The sequence below is a fragment of the Dasypus novemcinctus genome, chromosome 10, assembly GCF_030445035.2.
Source record: "Dasypus novemcinctus isolate mDasNov1 chromosome 10, mDasNov1.1.hap2, whole genome shotgun sequence".
NCBI classification, from domain to species: Eukaryota; Metazoa; Chordata; class Mammalia; order Cingulata; family Dasypodidae; genus Dasypus; species Dasypus novemcinctus.
Genome location: NC_080682.1, coordinates 9138440 through 9161645, shown reverse-complemented (window position 1 = coordinate 9161645; position 23206 = coordinate 9138440). Strand labels below are relative to the sequence as shown.

At 65.7% G+C, this 23206-nt stretch overlaps 2 protein-coding genes across 4 annotated transcripts in view; one reads left to right on the top strand and one right to left on the bottom strand.

Moving 5' to 3' along the window:
- SCYL1 (SCY1 like pseudokinase 1) overlaps window positions 1–5017 on the top strand; it is a 12836-nt gene extending 7819 nt beyond the window's left edge. Inside the window, 10 exon segments of the mRNA XM_058305200.2 lie at window positions 1942–2097; window positions 2507–2578; window positions 2580–2696; window positions 2802–2877; window positions 3107–3271; window positions 3461–3597; window positions 4149–4217; window positions 4319–4528; window positions 4616–4670; window positions 4754–5017. Coding sequence (XP_058161183.1) covers window positions 1942–2097; window positions 2507–2578; window positions 2580–2696; window positions 2802–2877; window positions 3107–3271; window positions 3461–3597; window positions 4149–4217; window positions 4319–4528; window positions 4616–4670; window positions 4754–4878 — 1182 coding nt within the window. The 3' untranslated portion in view covers window positions 4879–5017.
- LTBP3 (latent transforming growth factor beta binding protein 3) lies at window positions 4871–23206 on the bottom strand. Of its 3 annotated transcripts, none has more exons than XM_058305197.2 (28): window positions 22520–23206; window positions 19469–19798; window positions 19116–19318; window positions 18827–18932; window positions 18603–18695; window positions 18298–18420; window positions 17688–17846; window positions 17414–17599; window positions 16857–16873; window positions 16708–16780; window positions 16476–16574; window positions 13593–13718; window positions 13387–13518; window positions 13170–13298; window positions 12824–12946; window positions 11902–12024; window positions 9483–9605; window positions 9170–9289; window positions 8272–8400; window positions 7373–7540; window positions 7133–7216; window positions 6761–6889; window positions 6533–6670; window positions 6312–6452; window positions 6052–6213; window positions 5886–5966; window positions 5677–5808; window positions 4871–5592 (listed from the first exon to the last, which is right to left on the bottom strand). In XM_058305197.2, the coding sequence occupies exons 1-28, from the start codon at window positions 22797–22799 to the stop codon at window positions 5441–5443; spliced, it is 3861 nt and encodes a 1286-aa protein (XP_058161180.1). In that variant the 5' UTR covers window positions 22800–23206; the 3' UTR covers window positions 4871–5440. The 3 variants fall into 3 exon arrangements, with proteins under 3 accessions (XP_058161180.1, XP_058161182.1, XP_058161181.1); XM_058305199.2 differs by having other exon boundaries at window positions 22524–22575; XM_058305198.2 differs by lacking the exon at window positions 11902–12024.

The window sequence follows — 23206 nt, the reverse complement described above, 5'->3', positions numbered from 1 at the left end:
AAAAAAACCAAGTGGTCAGGAAGACCTGCTGAGGTGGGGCCATCTAGAGCAGAGCTGAGGGCTCGCGTCCCGGGGAGGGCTGGAGCAGGGGTGTCCTTGCAGGAGGAGCGGCCCACGCGAAGGCCCGAGGCAGGAAGTGGCTGCAAGCGCTTTAATGTGGCTTGAGGGGGATGCTTGCGGGAGAAGGGTGGGAGGTGGGGTGGGGGCAGGGGCAGGCCTCGGAGGGTGTGGCTTTCACTGGGAGTGACACAGCCATGGGGGGGTGTCGAGTGGAGGAGTGACTTGTTTAAAAGGACTGCTGTGTTGAGTGTCCGCCGAGGGTGGAAGCTGGGAGGCTCAGAGGCTGTTGCAGTGGTCTGGGTGAGAGGGGACAGTGGCTCGGACCTGGTGGCAGCAGCAGGGAGCCGACAGCGCTTGCTGATGGACTGGATCAGAGTCAGGGGTAGCTTTGAGGTTTCTGGCCTGAGCCACTGGAAGATAAGGTGCCATTGATTGAGAAGACGGGGAGGGGCTGGCCTGCAGGAGGCGGTGGGCCCAGTCCTGACTGCCCTCAGCCAGGCTGCGTGCCCCTGGAGCTTAGGGGAGCAGTCTGGGCTCGAGGTGCACGTTTGGGGCTGCCAGCTGACCATTTTCAACCATGAAACGGGATGATGCAGAGCAGGTGTAGTTCAGGGTTGAGCACCTGCTTGGCATGTACGAGGTCCTGGGTTCAATCTCTGGTACCTCCTAAAAAAAAAAAAAAAAGGAAAGGAAAGGCCATGAGACCCCTGAGGGAGAGGTGGGGGCATATGGAAGAGGCCTGAGGATTAGCTGTGGGGTAGGTGTTGGAGAGAAGAGGAACCAGCACAAGGAGGCTGACGTGGGGCAGCAGGCGCAGCTGGGGGTGTGTCCTGGACGAGCAGGACGGGAGAACTCTGTGGGGTCAGAGCTGCTGAGGGGTCAAGTTTGGTCAGTCCGAGAATCGGCCATGAGAGTTAGCAACGTGGAGGTCACTGGTGGCTTCAACCAGAGCCCACTGGGTGGAATGGGGGGTCATGAGAAAGTGCATGGGGTGCTCTCGGGGGAGAACAGAAGGAGGGAAGTGGGGGACGGCAAGTGTAGACGAACTTGAGGTTTTGCCCTAAAGGGGAACAGAGGGTTGGGAAGGGCCGGCCTCCTCAGCATTCTGGGCAGGGGCCAGGGCTGGACTGGGAGGGAGGTGCCATTGAGTGGGGACCGAGTGGCCACGGCCCAGCGCAGGACACTGCGTGCAGGTGGGAGCCTGCGGCAGGCAGGTGGGAGGCCCCAGGTGGGGTGGGCCCAGGAGCGCAGGGCAGAGCTTCCCAGGAGGGCTGGCAGCAGGGGGAGGCCAGAGTGCTGGCGGCCCTTCCAAGAGACTGACAGGAGCCCAGGGTGGCTGCAGCGTGGTGTCCAGGGAGGCCGAGGGGGACAGGGCCAGACCCGCAAGGCTTTGCGAGGCTCTTCCTGGAGGATAGTGTCATCGTAGGGTGTGGGGTGAGGCACAAGTCTCAGTTCCCGTGGGTGCTTTGGACAGATCCCTCCAGCCGATGCTAGTTGGAGGATGGACTTGGGGGTCCAAGACCAGAAGTGGGGGAAGCGGATAATCCAGGTGGTAATTCAAGAGGCAGGCGCCCATTGGTCCAAGGTCAGTGGGCCCCACGACGGGGTTGGAGGACAGGTCCTGGCAGGCCTGGGAAGGACGGGGGGCGGCCTCGGGCATGTGGGAGGAGGTGGGAGGAGGGGGGACAGGGCATCAAGGCAGAGGGAACTGCGAGGCAGAGGCCAGAGGGCCGGGCGGTGAGCAGGGCCTGGGGGAGAGGGGGCGCTGCGGCAGGATGGGCTGGGCGCCGCGCTGGGGAGCGCCCTGCATCCCCGGGGCAGGAGCAGCGGTGCGTGGGGCCAAGGAACCACCTGGCCCACTCTGCCGCCACCGCCCCACAGTCCATGCTGCTCCTGGCCCCGAAGCTGAATGAGGCCAGCCTCAACGTGGAGCTCATGAAGCACTTCGCCCGGCTGCAGGCCAAGGATGACCAGGGGCCCATCCGCTGCAACACCACCGTCTGCCTGGGCAAAATCGGCTCCTACCTCAGTGCCAGCGTGAGTGCCCTGGCGGGCCCCACCCTGCGGGGGCCGCCTCTCTCCCGGAGACCTAGGCCCCGGCCTGGGCTCCTGGAGGCCGAGCGAGTTGCCCCAGGGCCCACGGCCAGGAGGTGGAGCGTACGGGCCCCAGGATTTAGAAATCCAGCGGCCTGCGAGGCCAGGCGGGAGGGACGCAGGTACCCCGTTCCCCGAGGCAGCGGGGAGCCCGGTGATGTGTGCAGAGAAGCCAGCATGCAGAGATTGAAGGAAATCCTCCCGCGTTTAGGTTGCTGGCGATTAATCCACGCTTTTCAGATTCTGGGGGCCCCACAGGTGGCCTCTGCTCTGGGGAGTGAGGCCCAGCAGTTCTGGACCCCCGAATCACCGCTACCCTCAGGAGCCCTCTCCCTGCTCCCTTCCACCCCAGACCAGACACAGGGTCCTCACGTCCGCCTTCAGCCGGGCCACTAAGGACCCGTTCGCACCATCCCGTGTCGCGGGGGGTCCTGGGCTTTGCTGCCACCCACAACCTCTACTCAGTGAGCGACTGTGCCCACAAGATCCTGCCCGTGCTCTGCAGCCTCACTGTGGACCCCGAAAAATCCGTGCGGGACCAGGTGAGGCTCAGCCGGGGCTGGGCCCGGGAGCTGGGGGCTGGTGGGAGCTGGGCCCTGGCGGAGGAAACCGAGGTGCCCTCAGCGCTACCCCTCGCTGTCCCACAGGCTTTCAAGGCCATCCGAAGCTTCCTGTCCAAGCTGGAATCTGTGTCAGAAGATCCCACCCAGCTGGCAGAAGTGGGTGAGTGAGCCCCCACTCCTCCTCCCCTCCATCAGAGTGTCTGAGGGCTAGAGAAACCTTAGGGGACAGACTGACAGTCCCCGACCCTTCCCCCATGTCACAGGTGGGAGGACCGAGGCCTGGGGAAGGGCAGGGGCCCGCCGCAGCTCCCCGGGGCCCCGCTGTCCTCCCACCCTCCCCACGGGAGCCTCAGGGCCCGTCCCTGCGTCTCTCTCCCGTCACTGTCCAGAGAAGGACGTCCACGCCGCCTCCAGCCCTGGGACCGGGGCATCTGCCGCCAGCTGGGCAGGCTGGGCAGTGACCGGGGTCTCCTCGCTCACCTCCAAGCTGATCCGCGCACACCCCACGGCTGCCCTCCCCGAGACCAGCGCCCCCCAGAGGCCCATGCCTGAGGGTGAGTGTTGTGGACTGGCCGAGAGGGGTGGGGGCACTGGTACCCACGCTGCTACAGCCCAGTGTGCCTGGGGTGGTGAAGGGGAACCAGGGCACGGGGAGGGGGTCTAGTCTCCGGAACTTCCTTGGTGCCCTTTCCTCTCCCTGCTCCACACACGTGGGAGGAGCTCAGGGAGCCTCCTCTTCCCAGGACTTCCAGCCCCGGCCCCCGCCCCTGTCCCCACTGCCCCCACGACCTCAGGCCACTGGGAGATGCAGGAGGAGGGCAAGGACACAGTGGACAGCAGCACCGACAGATGGGACGATGAAGACTGGGGCAGCTTGGAGGTGAGTGGGGCTCAAAGGCCATAGGCTGCCGTTGCAGAAGCTCAGGGGTCTGCACAGCACGCCTGGCAAATAGGTGCCGGGACTGGCCAGTGTGGGCCCGTGCTGGCCGTGAAGCCCCACTCCGGCTCCGGGCCCCCCAGGAGCAGGGTCGGAAATGAGAGGCCGCAGTGGCTGGGGCGCCCGCCGGGCTGGGGCGCCCTCCTCTCCCTGCCCACCTCCACCCGCTCCAGCGCGGGCTCAGCCAGGGAGCCAGTCCCAGGCCTGGAACCAGGCCAGTCCTGCCTGGTGGGGACCGAGTGAGACCACTTCCAATGGTTGTGACCCCCGGGCCTGCTCAGAGGGCCCTGGAGCCTCTGCTCTCCTTCCCCGGCCCCAGGCGGGGGTGATGGCAGGGCTCCCCGAGTCCACTGTAGAGGGGGGCAGCAGGGCCTGAGGAGCAAGGGAGCCTGCGGGCCGGAGACTAAAGGGTGGCGCGGGGTGACTCTTGGCAGCCACCTGTCCTTTCTGGAGAGGGCTGGGCGCCCCGAGCTTGCTCTCCTTCCCACCCGCAGCAGGAGGCCGAGTCAGCGCTGGCCCAGCAGGACGACTGGGACGTGGGGGAGCCGGCGGGCCGGGCTCAGGTGGGCCGAGCGGGGCGGGGCGTGGGTGGGGCGCCGGGTCTTTGGGCCGGGCGGCCCCTCCCTCCCGGCTGCGAGCCCCACCTCCCGCGTTCCCGCCGCAGGCCGGCAGCTCCGCCCACAAGGCGGAGGCGGACTGGAGCAGCTGGGAGGCGGAGGGCTCGTGGGAGCAGGGCTGGCGGGAGCCGAGCCCCCAGGAGCCGCCGCCCGAGGGGACGCGGCTGGCCAGCGAGTACAACTGGGGCGGCCCGGAGCCCAGCGACAAGGGCGACCCCTTCGCCGCCCTGACGCCCCGTCGGGAGGCCAGCGCCCAGGTACTCGGCCCGGGCGTGGCGGGAGGGCGCGGGTCTCAGTGGACCGCAGCGGGGCGGCCTCACGCCAACCCCCACTTCCCTTTCCAGCCGAGGCCCGACTCGTGGGGCGACGACAACTGGGAAGGCCTGGAGACGGAGAGCCGTGAGTGGCTTCCCAGGGAGGGCGCGCGAGGGGCAGGCCCGGCTGCGCCCGCCGCCCTCAGCACCCTCCCCTCCCCGCCGCAGGGCAGGCGAAGGCCGAGCTGGCCCGGAAGAAGCGCGAGGAGCGGCGGCGGGAGCTGGAGACCAAGCGCGCCGAGAGGAAGGCGGCCAAGGGCCCCATGAAGCTGGGCGCGCGCAAGCTGGACTGAGCGGCCCGCGGGGCGGACCCCCGGCGGGGGAGACCCCGCGGGTGTATTTATTGTACAAACCATGTGAGCCCGGCCGGCCGGCCAGGCCCGTCGTGCGTGTACAGAATCAGAGCCACAATAAATTCTATTTCACACCCGCGGTCCTGGGCCCGGCCTGGCGCCTCCGGGGAGGCGTGGATCTGCCGCTGCCTGCGGGGTCGGCTCCCGCGGGGGGCGCCCTCCTTGCCGCCCTGGACGAGCACAGCATTTGCTTCGCAAGCCAGGTGAGAGGGCACGATCCGATGTACCAGTTAGTAGGAAACGCTCCTTGGGAGGAAGGTCGACAGCGCCCCCGGGACCTGCCAGCCGCTTGTGAGCCCAGCAGGACCGGTGTCGGGTGCGGGAACCGACCTGGGCCAGAACACGCGCCCTCGGGTTCCGGGGCGTGGGAAGGGGTCTGCGGGCCCCGGAGGGTCCCTGGGTCCGATCCCCGAGTCGGGGCAGGGCCGCGAAGCTGAACACTCCCCAAGTGCCAGCGGGAGCCGCTGGGTGGTCGCCGAGGTCCGGGCCGAGGGCGGCGGTGTCAGCGACGGCGCTGGGGCACGCAGGCCCCGTGGGGGCGGTTGCGCGCGAAGCCAGCTTTGCAGACGCAGCGGAAGGAGCCGCTCGTGTTCACGCACCGCTCGCTCTTGCACAGCAGCCCGCGCTGGTTCAGCTCTCGGCACTCGTCGATGTCTGGAAAGAGGGGTGACCAGCGCGGGCTTGGGGGGGAGCCAGAGCTGCCCCGCCCCGCCTCCACCCGGCCCCGGCCCCGCTCACCCACGCAGCGGGCGCGGGAGGCGTCGAGCTGGAAGCCGCCCGGACACTCGCACACGGCGCCGCCGGGCCGCAGCACGCAGCGGCCGCTCACGCAGCGGCACTCGTCCGAATCCTCCTCGGAGCTGTCCTCGTCTGGGCGGGGGACACGAGCTGCACCACCGCCCCGGAGGAAGCCGCCGCCCCGCCCCCGCCCCCACGGCCCCACTCACCCCGCGGAGCCTTCCCCAGCATCAAGGAGCTCGTGTCCCAGAAGGAGTTGCTCTCGCTTTGTGACGTCGGGCACTGGGGCCCTGGGAGGAGTGCGGGGGGGGGGCGGTCAGCGCGGTCGGCGGCCCGGGCACCCGCCCCAGGCCAGGCCCGCCCCGGCCAGCTCACCGGCGCCGCGTGGCGGGCACGGGCGGCACTGGGCGCCCCAGCCGCGACCCTGGCGGCAGCAGCAGTCTTCGAAGGTGAGGGCGGGCCCGGCCAGGGGTCCTGCGCACATGCCGTCCTCTCCGCGCTGGCCCCAGCACACGTCGCGCCGCTCCGGAGCGCGCTCTGGGGAGGGGACCGGACATCAGGGAGGTCTGGGGCAGGGGTCGCTTCCCCGCATCACCCCGCCCGCGCGCTGGGCCCCAGACGACCCTGGCCCTCACCCGCCGGGCTCTCTGGGAGCTGACAGTCGCGGCCGGAGGGCCCGGGCAACCAGGGCGGGCGACACTCGCAGCGGTAGGAGCCCGGCAGGTTGACGCAGCGGCCAGGGCGGCAGGCTGCCGGGTCCTGGCACTCGTCCACGTCTGCGGGCAGCGAGGGCATGGGTGGGCTGGCGGGGCTGGCGCCGGGCCCCGGCGCTCCCGCCTCCCGGGCCGGCCCTCACCCATCTCGTCGGGGCTCAGGCACTGGCGCTGCGCCGGGCTGTACTCGGCGGGGGGCGTGCAGGCGCAGCGGTAGCCGCCGCGCGTGTTCTCGCACACTCCGTTCCTGCAGTTGGACTCGTCCAGGCACTCGTCCACGTCTGCGGGCGGGAAAAGCGCGCGTGGCAGGGCCCGGGCCGGGGTCGGGCCGGCGTCCCCCGGCGCTGCCCCCGCGGGCCCGCCGCGCTCACCCACGCACTCCAGCAGGTTCCCGTCGTAGTAGAAGCCCTGCTTGCAGTAGCACTCGTAGCCGGGCTGCGTGTTCACGCACTTGCCCTCCTTGCAGATCTCCGCCCCGAACAGCACGCACTCGTCGATGTCTGCGGGGGCACCAGCCGTGGGGCCCAGCCGCCCAGGGCTGTGTGGGCGGGGCTGCCCGCGGGAGCCCCACGCCCTTGGCCGGAGGGGCGGTCCCCGGTGGTCCCGTGGCAGGGGCGGAGCTTAACGAGGGGCGGGGCAGACGGGCGGGGGCGGGGCCTAGCCCAGCACCCGCAGCTGTCCGAGCAGGCACAGGCGGGACCTGGCCGTCCCAGCCTCGGCGGGCGGGGCCTCGCGGGGCTTACCGCGGTGGGCGGGGATGCCGTAGTTGACGATGTTGTTGTCCTGGGTGTAGCCCTTCCCGTCCGGGCAGAGGCTGTGGAACTCGGCTGCGGGGAGAGCGGGGAGAGCGCTGAGCTTGAAGCTCAGGTCCCAAGGCCCCGCTGGACTGCCCAGCTACCCATCGAGGTGCCGCTTCCCCCATGCTGTTTGCAGATGGAGAAACTGAGGCCCTGGGGAGGGTAGCGGCCTGCCCGGCTCCCGACCTGAGCTGTAGACCGGGCAGGGATAGATCTCGCAGTGGTCCCCCCAGCCGGCCCCCAGCGAGCAGCAGCACTCCTGCTGGGTGACGTTGGTGGCCAGCACGCTGTCGCAAAACACCGTGTCGTCGAAGTTAAGGTAGCACTCCTTCTTGTGGTGGGGCTGCTCCACCTCTGAGGGGGAGAGGACAGACTGGCAGGCCCCGTCCACCCCACCCGCCAGCCACCTTCCGCTGCTCCCCACCTTCCCGGACTCCTCCCTCCCCCACCCAGTGAAAGCCAAGCTCCTCCACGTGGAAGGCCGGCCCGTCAGATCGCTCCATCAGCGTCCCCCAAATTCGGATGCGCGGGACCAGATATGGGCCATCTGCACGCTGGCTGCAGCACAGGAGGGGCAACCTGGTCTGTGGCCGGGACCTGGCAGGTAGTCACTGTAGCAGTGTGATATAGTTATGAATTCCAAGAATACACATCGGATTATGTTTGTAATCTGATCTGTACCTGGGCATGACTGAGTTATGATTAGGGCATTGAGTCCCTTGGGGTGGGGACTCACAGATAAAAGGCATGGCAAAGAGCAGAGTTGAGGGCTTCTGATGTTGGAGTTTGATGCTGAAGACTTAAGCTGGGAAGTAAGTTCACAGAGGAAACGGAAGCCAGCCCCGGGAAGAAAGGAACCTTGGACCCAGAGAAAAGCAAGCCCCAGGAACATAGGAACCCAGGAAGCCTGAGCCCTCGCAGACGTCAGCAGCCATCTTGCTCCAAACAGACTTTGGCGAGGGAAGTACCTTATGCTTTATGGGCTGGTATCTGTAAGCTCTTACCCCCAATAAATACCCTTTATAAAAACCAAGCCATTTCTGGTATTTTGCACCAGCGCCCCTGTCGCTGCCTAAGACACTCACCCTCACAGCCGTGCTGGTCCTGGGCGGGCGTGAAGCCCTCGTCACAGACGCACACGTAGGAGCCCTGCAGGTTCTCGCAGGCCCCATGCGGGAGGCACAGGCCTGGGTCCTGGCTGCACTCGTCTATGTCTACGGGGAGGGAGGGGAGCTGCTTACACGGAGACCCCGCCCTCCCTCCCCTGGGAATTTCCCCCATTTCCACTCTGATTTCAAAGTCCGCACCCCAGGAAGCCCCCCTGGGCATGTCCGCGCGTGCGTTAGGAGTGGGCCCATTCTCTGCTGTCTGTGCAGCCATCTTCAGTGGCCCCCACTCACCGCAGAAGGAAGTCCAAGTTTTCCCAGCATTTGAGGACTTTGTTTGGTCTCCCAATACCTTTAAATCTTGCCACCGTTTACTCTAATCCCCACCCCCAACTCTATGCTCAAGGCACTGGTGTCTACTCTCCCCTAAAACCAAGACTGTCTCCTTCCAGACCTCTGTGCTTTGCACATACTGTTCCTTGGCCTGGAATACCATTCCCTGCTCTTCTCTGCCTTGGGGACATCTGTTTATGTTCCAAGTCCCAGTTCAACTGTCCCCACCCCCTTAACTGGGAGAATCTGCATGTCAGCCTCTCCAGCCAGCAAGCGCCAGGTCCTTGTTCGATCTCTAGGAACCTGGCGTGCGGCAGGTGCTCAGTGAACTCTTGTCGGCAGCAGGCGGGCAGGGTGACTTGATGGGAAGGAAAAGGGATTGCCAGCTGCAGGGAGCCCGGCACAGTGCCCGGCCCCCAGTAAGCGCCGCGTTGGCTGCCCTTAGTCCTGTCATTGCTATTCAAGGTCAAAGAGTGGAAGGATGCGTGATGGATGGCGAAATGAAAGACCACCACCAGCAGGGCTCCCAGCCGGTCCCCCGTACCTTGGCACTTCCTGCCGCCCACCAGTCGGTACCCCTGGGGGCAGAGGCAGCGGTAGGAGCCATTGGTGTTGATGCAGTCGCCTCCAATGCAGGCCGTGGGGAGGTCACATTCATCAATGTCTGGCAAAGGGATGGCAGGGCGGAGATTCTCAGGGGCTGGCCTCTCCCCTTCCCTGCCCCCCGGCCTCGAGCTGCCAAGACTTCTGTGAGAGCCCGGCGTTGGTGCCGGGCCTCCGTGCTCAATTTGGGTCTGTATGGGGACTGCACCTGGGGGTGTACAGGTAGCCCCTGGGAGGCCTGCCAGCCCCCTTACCATCACAGCGGCTCCGGTCCCTGGACAGGTGGTAGCCAGAGAGGCACTGACACTGAAAGGAGCCTGGCGTGTTGGTGCAGATGCCATTGTCACACACGTCCCCAGCCTTGCATTCGTCCACGTCTGCAGGGCAGAGGGATGTCAGAGGGCCAGGCTCCAGTCCACAGTGCACCTCCATCCTCTTCCCATGCTGCCCTGGGCTTCCTCACCCGGCTTCTCTCCCTCCTGGGCCCCTAAGCTTTCCCCTCGCCTGCCCCGGCTTCCTTCTTCCCGGGCAGAAGCTGCCCCGGGTCTTTGCACGGCTCGCAGGATGACTGCCCCTGCCCGGGCTGTACAGCCAGCCAGCTCTGCCCCAAGGACACACTGTCCCACAGCCCTCTGGGATGGGGGGCAGCTGGCGGGCCCTGAACTGCCAGCTCTTCTCCAAGGGGCAAAGGCCCACCCTCCCAGCCCCCACTGTCTCCCTCTCCATCCTAGGAGTGTTCACTTTCCGCGACCCCTCAGCGTCAGTGACCCTCGCCTCAGTGTCAGTAGCCTTCATCCCCGGAACCCATTGCCCTGGGTTCCCCTCAAACCCTGCTCCACCTTCTCTCCCGCCGGGGCTTGGAGCTTCCCTCTCAGCTCCTCCTGAGCCCCCAAACTCACCTCAGTCCACAGTGGCCAAACCCCAGGGCTCCTTGCTGATGGGGGCCCATGAACGCCTCTCCTTCCTCCCACCCGGGCCGGGGAGGCCAAGCCTGCACTCTGAGGCGCAGCCTGCCCTTCGGCCTCCCGGTCCTGAGCACCCAGGCGGTGCCACACACCTCAGCTGGCGCCACCCTCCCCTCTCCTCCCAGCTCTAGACTTCTGCAAAGCCCCCAGGCCACCCCCGGCGCCCCCTGCAGTCCCAGACCTCTACTGCTCTCCTCAAGGCCCTTGTCAACTCAGGCCCCTCCCTCTTTATTGAGAAAAGTAAGGGTAACCTCCCTTAATCTCCCCAAAATTCTTCTCTACATCCATGCCCCCTTCCTCCCACTAGAGCACGGCGAGCCACCACTCCTCCTCCCTGGCCTTAGCTGCACCTGCCACCCCTTCACCTGCTGCCTGTGCCTTCTTCCTGGCCTTTGGAAGCCACTCTTGCCAAAGCCACCAGGCACCTTCCCGTTGTCTCACCAATAAGTTATTTTACAAGAACAGCTCTGCTGCATTCAACACTCTCCTCCTTCCGCCCTGGAAGCCTCTCCTCCCACCACCCCCTCCCCCTTCTATCATCCCCCCTACCCCCTTCGCCCCGCCCACCCCCCTACCATCTCTCCTCTGCACCCCCCACCTGCCCCTGATGTGTGCACATCCTCAAGGCTCTGCCTCCCCTCCCCCCCCCATCCGCCTTCCTTGGGAGAGCAGACCAAGGGCCACAGCCCCCACCTGCTGTGGTTCCAGGCAGGAGGGCCTGGCTCAAGGCTCCCAGCCCACAGGGCCACTCTCTGCTGCGTCTCCAGCTGAGAGGCCTCCAGGGACCACCCACTCAACAGACCCAACAAGGAACCCCATGTGCCCCGCCCCAAACGTGCCCCACCCCTGGGGGCCCTGGCCCCATGAGCAGCACCACCCACTGGAACCAGAAACCTGGCAGGTCCCTGACTCCCCTCTCCCTCACCTCAACGTCTAGGCCACAAGCTCAGGCAACGTGTTCTCCAAAGATTTCTCTACTACCACCTCATCTCACGGCCATCCCGAGGCCACCATCTGTCCCGAGTCTCTCCCACAGACACCCAGTCCCTCTCCACTTCCATTCCGACGAATTGCAAATCTTTTTAACTCTTCGCCTTAAAATGCTTTCGATGCCTCCTGACACCTTGCCGTGAAGCCCAACTTCCTGAGCAAGGTTTAGGGGGCTCTCCAAGGTGGGGGGCCTGCCGCTCCCAGCCTCAGCCCCCACCCCCTGCTCATACCTTGCACTTCCCTGCACGCTCCCCGCTTTTTCTTACCGGATCGGCCTGTGCAGTGTTCCCTGTCACCCTTCTTTGCTCGGCCAATTCGTATTGCTCCTTTAAGACACTCGGGCCTCGCCTAAAGCCGCAGGCTTGCGCGCCGCCTCGCGGGTGTCTAACCTCCGCAGCAGATCTGCCCCGCTTTCTCTGAATCCTAGCCTCTCCGTGTGTAATAAACATTTGTGCGGGTGTGGGGTGGGGCTGGCTATTAACACCCTCCATTCTTTGATATCGACCCTTGTCTTCAGATTTAAGTGCTTTACAAATGCAGCTGCAATCCTCGCCTGCCAGGCCCCTCCAAGTGGGAAGTTCCCCCTTCCCGGAGGGATTTGCTGAGAAAATGAGCGGCTGGATCAATGAAGGGCGGGCCAAGTGAGCCACCCCCCAGCCCCCAGCTCCGCTTCACAGCCGGGACGCCGAGCTGCGCGGGGTGGAGGCCCGACGCTCACCCTGGCAGCTGCGGGCGTCGGGCGCGGGCGCGTAGCCCTGGGCGCACGTGCAGCGGAAGGAGCCCGGCAGGTTCTCGCACCAGCCAGGCGCGCAGGGGTTGCCCTCGGCGCACTCGTTCACGTCTGCGGTGGAGAAGGCGCGCCTAGCACCGCGCAACCCCGCGCATGCCACCGCGCCGGGCAGGCCCGGGCCCCCAGGGGTTGCCACCAACCCGGACCCCGCCCGCAGCCGGGACTCGCCCCTAGGACCCCCGGCCTGCCCTCGCCCCGCCCCTAGGCCCCGCCCTCGCCCCTAGGCCCCGCCCTCACTGCGGCGGGCCCCACCCCTCGGCCCCCGGCCTGCCCTCCCCGGCCCCGCCCTCGCCGGGCAGGCCCCGCCCCTCGGCCCTCGCCCCTCGGGGGGCCGCCCTGCCCTTACCCCGGCAGGCCCCACCCCTCGACCCCCGGCCCCTCCTTCGCCGGGGCAGGCCCCTCACTGCGGCGGGCCCCGCCCCTCGGCCTGCCCTCGCCGGGGCAGGCCCCTCCCCGCGGCAGGCCCCGCCCCTCGGCCCTAGGCCCGCCCTCGCCGCGGCAGGCCCCGCCCCTCGGCCTGCCCTCGCAGCGGCAGGCCCCGCCCCTCGGCCCTCGCCCCGCCCTCACCGCGGCAGGCCCCGCCCCTCGGCCCTCGCCCCTCGGGGGCCGCCCTGCCCTTCCCCCGGCAGGCCCCACCCCTCGACCCCCGGCCCCGCCTTCGCCGGGGCAGGCCCCTCACTACGGCGGGCCCCGCCCCTCGGCCTGCCCTCGCCGGCCCCGCCCTCGCCGGGGCAGGCCCCTCCCCGCGGCAGGCCCCGCCCCTCGGCCCTAGGCCCGCCCTCGCCGCGGCAGGCCCCGCCCCTCGGCCTGCCCTCGCAGCGGCAGGCCCCGCCCCTCGCCCCGCCCTCACCGCGGCAGGCCCCGCCCCCCTGGCTGCGGTAGCCGGGCTGGCAGGCGATGCACTTGAAGCTCCCGGGTTTGTTCTCGCATTTGCCGTCTGGGCAGGAGCTGGGGTCCCGGCACTCGTCGATGTCTGCGCGGCAGGGAGGAGGAGGAGGCGGGCCCGGGTGGGGACGAGGGAGCTGGCCCGGCGCTCCGGGGACTGGGCAGGGCCTCCCTCCTCCCCTGCGGATGAAAAAGGCGAGCCCGGCCCCCTGGGCTCCACGCCCCCAGCTCCCAGGGTGCGCGCAGGGCGGAGACGAGGGTCCAGGCCCCGCCCCGAGCCCCGCCCCCCATCTGGGTGGGGTCTCCCGCACCTTCGCAGATGGGCGGGCGGGAGGCCTTGAGGCGGTAGCCGGGGAAGCAGTTGCACTTGTAGTGACCCGGGAAGTTGAGGCAGAAGCCGCCGTCGCCGCACAGGTGAGGCTTGCTGCACTCGTTCAGGTCTAAGCCCGGGGAAGGGAGCGTGAGGGGCGTGCGGGAGGGCGGGGGGGCGCCCCGCCGCCTCGGCCCCCCCCCCCCCCCCCCGCTCACCCACGCACGAGCGCCCCCCGGCGCCGACGTGCAGGCGGTAGCCGCGGTTGCAGTGGCAGTTGTAGGAGCCGCCGGTGTTCATGCAGATGCCCCGGCCCGCGCCGCACGGCTCCGCCTCGCACTCGTTCACGTCTGCGAAGGGCGGCAGTCAGCGGGGTGCCGGGACCCAGGGCCGCCCCGGGGGCCACCCGCCGGCCCGCGCTCACCCACGCAGTAGCGGTGCTGCGGGTGCGACCGGTAGCCCGGGTTGCAGTGACAGGAGTAGTCCGAGGGGCCCGGGACGCACTCGCCGTGGCCACAGATGTTCTGGTTCAGGCGGCACTCGTCCGTCTCTGCGGGCGGGCAGGGGACTCGCAGCTACCCGACCCCGCCCTCCCAGATAACCCAGTGCCACGCCGCAGCCCTGTGTTCTGCAAACTTCCATCCCACTCACTCCAGGCCCCAGGCACCCCAAACCCTGCCCACGGTGGCTTGAGACACTGAGGGCCTCGCCACCACCCGCCACCCCCTGCCATAGGGGTTCTCAAAGCCGGTTCTCCCCAGTCACCTCATTCCTTAAACCTTGCAGCCCTGCACCAGCGCCCTCAAGGCAGTGGCCCAAGGGCCCTGGGCCCCCCCTGCGGAATGGCTGATCACCTCCATCTCCCAAGGCGGGCAGGAGCTGGATATCTGGACAGCGCAGATTTCCAGGGCAGCCAGCTCCACCCCACCCTCTCCCCAGGACCTCGTCCATGCTGGGCGTTTCAGTCACGCCAGCAGCTCCCTTGCGGCTTTGGAGTCCACACAGACTTGAGCTAGAGGAAGGTTCTGCTGTGTGGCCTGGGGTAAGTTACTGAACCTTTCTGAGCTTCAATGGTCTCATCTGGAAAATGAGGCTCGATGCCCACTTCATATAGTGCGAGAAGGTTAAATGATATTTAGTATGTAAAACTCTTAAAACAGTGCCTGGCACACAAGAATTGCTCAGTTGGGACTAGCAATTATTATGCTGCCCCAAATCCTGCAGACACTTCCCACAGCCTCTGGGACCACATCCAAGGCTCCTAAGGCTCCATGCACTTCCCCTTCCTTGGTTCACAAATGCTGATGTGCATGTGGTTTTCTCCCTCCTCTGCCAGTGTTTCACACTTCCATATCTTTGTCCAAACGTCACTTTACTTGGAATGTCCTTTTCCCAAACCTGTCCACCCCATTCCTGCCCCCAAATCCCCTCTTTAATTTCTGATCATCTTTAAAACTGTGCTTGGAGCCTCAATAAGATTAAATGCCAATTTCTCAAGGGAATCCATGGAGGCAAGACGGGAGTGGGATAACATATTCAAAGTGCTGAAAGGAAAACGAAAAAAAAAAAAAAGAACCACCCCCAAGAATTCTGTATCTGGCAAAACTGTCTTACAAAAATGAGGGAGAGATGAAGACATTCCCAGATTAACAAAAGATGAGGGATTTCACTGCCACCAGACCAGCCTTAAAAGAGATGCGAAAGAGAGTTCTGCAGGTTGAAAGGAGAGCACAGTAGATAACTGAAGCCACACTAAGAGATAAAGCTCTCTGGTAAGGGTAAAAACAGGAGTACAGGTAAATGCCAGTACTACTGTATTTTTGGTTTGTAACTCCACTTTTTTACTTCCTACAGGATCTAAAAGGCAAATGCATAAAATGTAATGAGAAATCAGTTTGGACTCATATAAATGTTATTTGTGATAAGAACCACAGAAAGGTGGGGGAGTGGAGGCATATGAGAATATATTTTGTGTCTACTATCGAAGTTGTTATCAAAATAAATAAGATTGTTACAGATTTTTAAAATTTAAGCCCCATGGTAACTAAAAAATAATAATAATTGGAGAATATGCAAGCTCATCAAAACAGAAACTAGAGCACAGGTTGCCAGGGGCAGGGGGCAGGGGAAATAGGGAGTGAATGCATAGTGGGCGTAGGGGTTCTGTTTGGGGAGATGGGAAAGTTTTAGTAATGGAAGGAGGTGAGGGTACTGCCATACTGTGAATGTGTGAGTCCCACTGAATGGTGTGCTGGGGAGTGGTAGATTTGGGAAAGTTCATGTTATATATTCCCACAATTGAAAGAAAGAGAGGGAGGGAGGGAGGGAGGGAAGAAAGGAAGAAAGAGAAAAGAAAGAAAAAAGGGAGGGAGGGAGGGAGGGAGGGAGGAAGGAAGGGAAGAAGGAAGGAAGGAGACCATGACAATTAAATGCAGTACGTGATCCTGGGCAGGACCTAAAAAGGGAGGAGAAAGGTCCAAAAGGACACTATTGGGACATGTGAAAAAACTGGAATATAGATTGTAAGCTTTATGTCAATGTTACATTTCTTAAACTTGATAATTGCACTCAAGATGCTTACAGAAGTGAATATCCTTGTTGGTGGAAATGTACATGGAAGTATTAAGTGTTCAAAGAGCATGGTTTATACAATCAAGTCTTCAGAAAATGGATGGTTAGATAGACGGATGGATAGATGGATAGACTAATACAGCAAATGTGTGCTGTTTATACTGGTGATCTGGGTATCTGGGGGGATAGGGGTATGTTGGAGCTCTCTGTATGGGGTTTATATTATTTTTGTAACTGTCCTGTCAGTTTGAAAGTATTTCAAAATAAAAAATAAAAAAGAGTGCACAGAAAGTGTTCTCTCATTGCCATGCTACATATTATCTCAAGCCCCAGACTTCCTTCCCTCTTCTCTGATTTTTTATAGCATTTATGAGACATTCTAGAGTTTCACTTGTTGCTCTGTCTGTCTGCTCTGCAAGGGCAGAGAATGTTTTGTCTGTTTTGTTCATCGTAGTGTCCCCAGCACCTAAACAGTGCCTAGCACTAAGGCACTGTGGGTGCTCAATAATTTTTTTTTTTGGAACGAACGAATGAATTTCCTCAGATGGGGCTGGTCACCATAGCCGTCGGGCCATTTGGGGGCAGGGTGGGCTCTCTGCTGTTCACGCGGTAAACCAGGCTGAGGAGCCAAGGGGTAGGAGGGCAGGGGCCAGAAGAGAAGACCGGGAGATCGGGCGGGGCGGGGCCTGCCCTGGGCGTGGCCTCGCTGGGCGTGGCCTCACCGGGCGGGCCTTACCTGTGACCTGAGTGGGGGCGATCTCCACAGCACTCCGGGAGGGGGGCAAGTCGGGCAGGAACCAGCGCATGGTGGGCGGCGAGGGGCGGGAGATAAGCTCTGCAGGTGGCAGGGGGCGAGGGGGGTGAGCCGGCCGGCTCCTGGCAGGCTGGGACCCCAACGGCCCGCCCCAGCTCCACCGCCCCCAGTGCCTTCCCCCGCAGCGGCTCGGTCCCTGCAGAGGCCCGCTCACCGGGGTAGGGCCGGGCAGGAGGCGTGGTGGCAGTCGGGGCACTCTGCGGGGCAGGCCGCTCCTCACTCACTGGCTGCGGCGACAGCAACCTGAGACTTCCGTTTCTCCTTCACCTTCCCGGCCCCTCCCACCCGGGCCCTCATACTCACTGAGTCCGTGGTTACCCCTAAAAGGGAAGAAGATGGGACCATCAGTGCTGGGCGAGGGGAAGGGGGTCAGGTCAGGATCAGCAGGTGGGCGTCTGTGGTCAGGGTTTCTAAGAGTTCAACCATCAAGCCTCCAGGTCAAGGGTCAAGGATTAGAACCTGGGGTCAGGGCGGATCTGCATCAGGAGTCAGGAGACCACTGGGGGTCCGGGGAGCCATGGCTGGGCCAGGTGCTTGGGCCACAGATCAAAGGGTAGAGGGTTACAACCCAGGGTCAAATCCCTGGGGCGGAGAGTCTGGTCTGGGCACAGCATTTGGGCTGGATCAGTGTCCTGCTCAGGACATCAGGGGACAGGGACAGGGCTGCAGGGCAGTGGATGGCCAGTTCTGGGTATCAGGGGTTCAGCCTTGGTTAGGGATCAGAGAGGGTCAGGTCTGGGTGGAGCGTTAGGGATTAGGAGTTAGGTGGTTAGACTCCGAGGTCACATGTAGACCCGGGGTTGAGGGCTCTGGACGAGGGGTTCAGCATCAGTCAGGGAGCAGAAGGGGTCAGGCAGGACCTCTCTCTTCCTCGGGATCCTCAGGCGGTGGCGCCCGGCTGGGGCTCTCAGGCAGCTGCTGGGGCTTGGGTGGCCCGTCGGGGTGCAGGAAGAGGGAGAAGTCGCTTTCGCCCTGAATGGTCAGCGTCTGGTGGGAGGTCAGGATGTGATACCCCTTCCCAGCCGGGCAGATCTCCTTGAAGGCAGCTGTAGCCAGGGCAAGGGACAGAGAGCTGAGCGCTCCTTGAACCCGCGCCCGGACGGACAGCTCCCGGCCCAAACGCCCCAGGCTCACCGGTGCCATCCGCCGGGCAGCGCTGGCACCGGGCACCCCAGGCCTTGCCGACGCTGCAGCAGCAGAGCTGGCGTGTGAGGCGCGTGGTCAGCGGGTGCTGGCACTGGTGCTCGGGGCTCACCAGGCGGAAGCACAGGCTCTTCTCCTCCGGCTTGTCCGCTGCAGGGGCGGGGGCCATGGTCCAGGCCTGAGCGCGACCTTTGTCCCTCTTCCCAACTGCTTCGCCCTTATCCCTCCGGCTCAGACTACCCTGGGTCCCGTATGACTCCTGACCCCATATGTCTCCTGTTGCCCTGACCTCATGTCACCTCTGTGACCACTGACCTCAGCTGCTCTAACTTCATCCCGACTGTCCATTTGACTCCTGACCTCATGTGACCCTTTAACCTCATGTGACCTCTGACCCAATGACCCCTGATTGTAGCTGCTCTAGATTGCCTCCCTCCTACCCACGGAGCCTGTGACCTAATACAACCCTGATAATCCCTGGCCTCATGTGACCTCTCACCCCAGCTCTTCTGTGCCCTCTGACCCTCACTCTCGGAGCCTTATTCCTCCCACCCATGCTGGTGACCGCCCAGGTACCCGAGCACCCTTCCCCGGGGCTCACCAATGCACTGTGTGCGCGAGGGTCCCAAGCTATGACCAGGTGGGCAGACACAGCGATAGGAGCCGGGGTTGTTGAGGCAGTCACCGTGGCGACACATGCCAGGCATGGCGCACTCGTTGATGTCTGCGGTGAATGGCAGTTTGGCCCCTCAGGCCTGGGGCCACAGGGTGACAGCCAAGCTGCTCCGAGGACCTCGGGGTCCTGTCCGAGCCCCACCGCCTCCCTTGCCCCCCTGGGAACCACCCCCCCCCCCCAGTGACACCCGGCCTGCCCCTGCAGCCCAGCGGCTCTCCTACCCCCCGTACCCTGGCAGTGGGTGCTGTTGAGCCTCTTGTAGCCCTGGGGGCAGTCGGCGCCCACCTCCCCACGCACAGGCCCCGGCTTCTGCACCCCTGTGTCTGCAAAGAGAGGAGAGCATGGCAGGGGAGGGTCCTCGGGGGCCTTCAGAGAGGGGGCCGAGTGGGACACAGCCAGGAACTGGGCTGGTGCCGCCCACCGCAGGGGCGGGGGGGGGTGCAGGGGGGCTCACACTGCAGCTGGGGGCACTTGTGGCACTTGCTCTGGCCCCAGGCGGTGCCGATGCTCCCGCAGCAGTCCTCCTGCTTGGTGAGGCCGGGGAGGGGGTTGCTGCCGCACTGGAGGGAGGGGGAGGGGGTATCAGCGCGCCCCGCCCCCACCCGGCCTCCCTGCTGAGGCCCCTTCCCCGACTCGAGGCTGCGGGTGGGTAACGGGGATGCCCCGGGACCCCGGTTTTGAGCAACCCGGTGAGCTGGGATAGGGCTGAAGGGTCGGTCCGGCCACGGCTGCAGATCACTCACGGGCTGCTTGGGCAGCGTGTCTTGGAAGCAGCGACCCAGGGGCTTCTGGGTGGGTGGCCGGGGGTGCGGGGGCTTGGGGTGCGGCAGCAGGTGCTGCGAGGGGCCGGGGCCCTCGGCGTTCAGGCCCTCGATGCGGTGCACCTGGACCGAGGCCTCGGGCGGGTGGTGGACGCGCACGTTCACCACGGGGGGCGGGGCCTGCACTGGGGGCGGGGCGGGCACGGCGGCCTCAGCGCGGCCCCGCACCCGGCGCCCCCGCACCCGGCGCGCCCCCGCACCCGGCGCCCCGCACGCTCCGCCCGCGCCGGCGCCCGCCCCGCTGGGCCTCCCGCGGCCGGCCGGTCGCCTGGTACCTTCCGCCGAGATCTGGCCCGGCCCGAGGGGCACCAGGAAGGCCGCGTGCTGGGCCGGGGGCCCCTCCCCGGGCCCGGGCGGGTCGGCGATCACCTGGACGGCGTAGATGGCGTGCTTGCTGGCCACGGGCTCGCCCTCCGGGGCCAGGGGCGGCAGCGCGCCGGCGGGGAGGGCCCCCGCACGGCCCAGCCCGGGGCCGGAGCCGCCCACGCCCCCGCCGGCCCCGCCGGCGGGCACCTGGCAGAAGCGGCCCGTGAAGTCCGGGGGGCAGAGGCACTGGTTTCGGGAAGAGCACTGGCCGCCGTTCATGCAGGGCAGCGGGCACACCACTGCGGGGTGGGGGGGGGAGCGGGTCAAGGCCCAGCCCCGCACCCGCATCCTGCCTTTCCCCTCCCTGCTGCTTCCTCGCCACCCACTGGCTTCGGCCCCTTGGGAAGATGGTTTTTGTGACGCATCCCATACACACTTGGAGAACTGCCCTCCCTAGGGCCCCGACATCCTCATCCCCGGTCTGTTGGCTTTAGAGTCCAGTGGATGGAAACTCCAGCTGGGCCGTGTGCCAGCTGTGTGACCCCAAGCAACTTGCTCTCCTCTCTGTGCTTTATCTGTAGAGATGGTGTGTCTACGAAATGATCTAATGCCTGTAAAGTGCTTAGCACGGCACCTGGTGCTCAGACGGTGCTTAAGTAGTAGCAACGATGATGATGATGATGATGATGACCGGCCCTTCCTGGTCTCCCACCTCTCCCTGGCGCCTCCCCCCTTTCTCCCCTAAACTGAATTCTTCCTGAGTCAGGCCAGCCCTCTCTCCGCTCCCCCTCCCCGCCCCCCTGCCCTGCCATCCCAGGTCCACATCTCACCACTGCCCATGGTGCCCCCACCTCTCCGGGACCTCTCCTGGACACCTCCACCCAGGGGGCACTGCAGGAAATCAGCCCCCTGCCTCCCCTCTGCCTCCTGACCTGGGGCCCCCTCTTGGGCCCCCTGCCCTTCCAGTCACCCAGAACCGCCCCCGGCAGCTCTGGCCCTCCTCCCCGCCAGCCAGCCGGGGCCTCCGCAATGTCCCAGGGTCCACATCCCTTCCTCTCCAGCTCTCTTCCCCGGTCCCGGCTCAGGCCTGGCCTTCCAGGCCCCTCGCTGGCTTCCTGCCTCTCTCCTGCCTTTCTCTGGGGGTGCCCACAATTCGGCTGCAGGCAAGCTGGGCTCTTCTGCCTCCTGCTTTCATGCCATCCTCTCCTTGGAGCCCTGGTCCCCCAACTCCGCATGTTCAAATCTCGTCCTTCCCATCTCGGCTCCTTGCCTCCTGTGCCCTAGCTCTGCCCGGCATTTGGCTTGCTTCAGTCCACGTGGGTCTCCCCTACCATGAAGGGTACTCGGGAGGGCAGGGCTGGGTCCCAGAGTTGTGTGGGGGAAGGACTGAAGGAGCAAGGGAGTGAGCGGCTGCTGCCCTCGCAGGTCTCGGCACGGGCTCTCTGTGTCACGGTTGCACATCCTAACACGGGACATGTGGCTCCGGCCTGGGGACCCTGAGCCCATAGATGGGCGGCCCAGCCGCTCGCCCACCCGTAGCTGCCCTCACACCTGCAGGGCCTCCCAGGGACAGCGCACATCTGTGTCCGCGGGGGCCTGGCGAGAGGCCACCCGGCCTAGCCTATCCTGCCCGGCCTCTTGGGGCCAGGCCTCTCAGGGCAGGAGGGGTGTGTGCCGGGCGGGGGAGGCAGGATCCTCTCCTTCCTGCCTCCCAGTGACTCACCCGAAGTGGTGAGGGTGACCTTCCAGTGACACCCGCCTACTGCGGCCTGGGCACGGAGCCTGGGGGATGTGGGCAGCACGGACGGAGACAGCAGCCTGGGTCAGCTGGCCAGGGGGCCTGGGGGCCGTGCACACACTCATCCTGCCACTCACACACACACCCAGCCCCCTTGTCACACACCCACAGACGCTCCCAACCACACCAACCCGGGCTCACGTAAACACTCCCAGAAACTCACGAACGGGGACCGGAGGTGTGCAACCAAGCCAGCAACACCAACCCACACACACAAGCACAGCGCCCCAACACCAACACACACACTTCATCCCAGCGCACCACCGCCACAGCCCACGCATGCACCCAAGTGCGCGCACACACGGCTCCTCTCGGGAGAACCACCCGAGTGGGGCTCCTGGGGCCTGTGAGTCCGGGAATGAGCGAGGGGGGCTGTTTGGCTGGTGCCATCCTGGGCCCGGCCTAATTACCCTGTCTAGGGGGGTAATTACTGCTGGGACACCTCCCCCAGCCTGGCCCACAGCCGGGGATCACTGGGCAGGGCCCTCCGGGGGAGAGCTGAGCCCCGGGGCCTGGCCCTTTGAAGGGAGATGCCTGGGAAGGGGTGGGCCCCAGGCCGTGTGGGGAGGCCAGGAGGGCTGGGGAGGGGCTCCCAGGGCCTTTGGGGCAGGGCTTCCGGCAAGACCTGGGTGGGGCACCAGGAAAAGGAGGGACTGGGAGCCCTCACCTCCAAGCCTGTACCCCACTTCTTAGGCCTCAACTCCCCTCCCTCCCAGGCCTTGCCAGTAGCCCGGCTCACCCCCAATCCTGACCTCAAGCTCCTCCTCCCAGAGCTGGCGGGTATCTACTCCTGGCAGGTCCTACTTCAGACGTTTGAAAAAGACTTTTCCTGTTTCTTCCAGCAAGTCTGTTTCTTGGGAGAATATTTACCTCTTCTCTGACTCTGACCTCCCGTCCCTACCTGACATCCCTCAAAACCCCAGCAAGCTGGCCCCAAACGAATACCTCTAGAATCAGCATCCAGAACCTTCTCTGGCACGGTATCCCCGGGAACCTGATCTTCCCACACTCTGCCCCAAAGCTCCAGACAGACCCCTGCACTCTGGGCCCTCAGGACTCCGGCTTCCCAAGACCCCTGGTGCCCCTGGGACCCCAGCGCCCCCGGATGGATCTCTGCTGTCTGCCCCCCCCCCCCAGCCCCCAACGCAGATGCCCGCCCCGGCTGGGCACCCCCGCGCGGTCCCGGGGCCCACCCCCGTCCAGCCCCGCGCCCCGGCCTCACCCACGCGGAAGCCGGAGCCCGTGAGCGTGTCTGTGCTGTGGCCGTTCTCGCCGATGAGGGTCATGTTGGAGCCCTGCTGACAACTGTCCCGGCACTGGCCCTTGAGGCAGGTCCGCTTGCAGATCACGGGCGCAAAGACCACCTTGAAGCGCTCGCGGGCCAGCGCCCCGCCCCCGCCGGCGCCCCGCTCGCCCGCCGGCCCCCCCTGCGCCCCGCCGCCCCGGCCCAGCAGCGGCAGCAGCAGCAGCGCCAGCAGCCCCGCCGCCCCCGGCCCGCGCATCTCAGGGGCCAGGCCGCCTGCCGCCCCGCGGGGCCCCCGGAGCCCGGGGGGGCGCGCCCGGCCGGGGGCTATGGTCCCGGCACCCGAGGGGGGGCTCGCAAGCCCGGAGCGCCAGCAGCGGGGGGGCAGCGCGGGAGAGGGACCCGGGCGAGCGGGCGGGGAGGGCGGAGGGGGGGGGGGGCCCGGGAGAGGCAGAGGGATGGAGGCGGGACTGCGGGGCGCCCCGCCACCCCCACCGCCCCGAGCCGCGCGGCCGGGGGCCTGCGAAGGCCCCAAACTTAGGCGGGAGCGAGGAGGCCCGAGCGAGCCGGGGCGGGAGGAGGAGCGACGCGCGGGGGCCGGGCGGCCGGGGCTCCGCGCCTCCCCCTGGCCGGCGCCGGGCTCGGCGGGCGCGGGGAAGCAGGGCG

Coding starts and splice junctions, on each gene's coding strand:
- LTBP3 (XM_058305197.2), bottom strand. CDS start 22,799: ATGCGCGGGCCGGGGGCGGCGGGGCTGCTGGCGCTGCTGCTGCTGCCG. Junction 7,541..8,271: donor GGACCAGCACGGCTGTGAGG/GTGAGTGTCTTA, acceptor TCTCCCCCTCAG/AGGTGGAGCAGCCCCACCAC. Junction 5,593..5,676: donor CTCCCGCGCCCGCTGCGTGG/GTGAGCGGGGCC, acceptor CCCTCTTTCCAG/ACATCGACGAGTGCCGAGAG.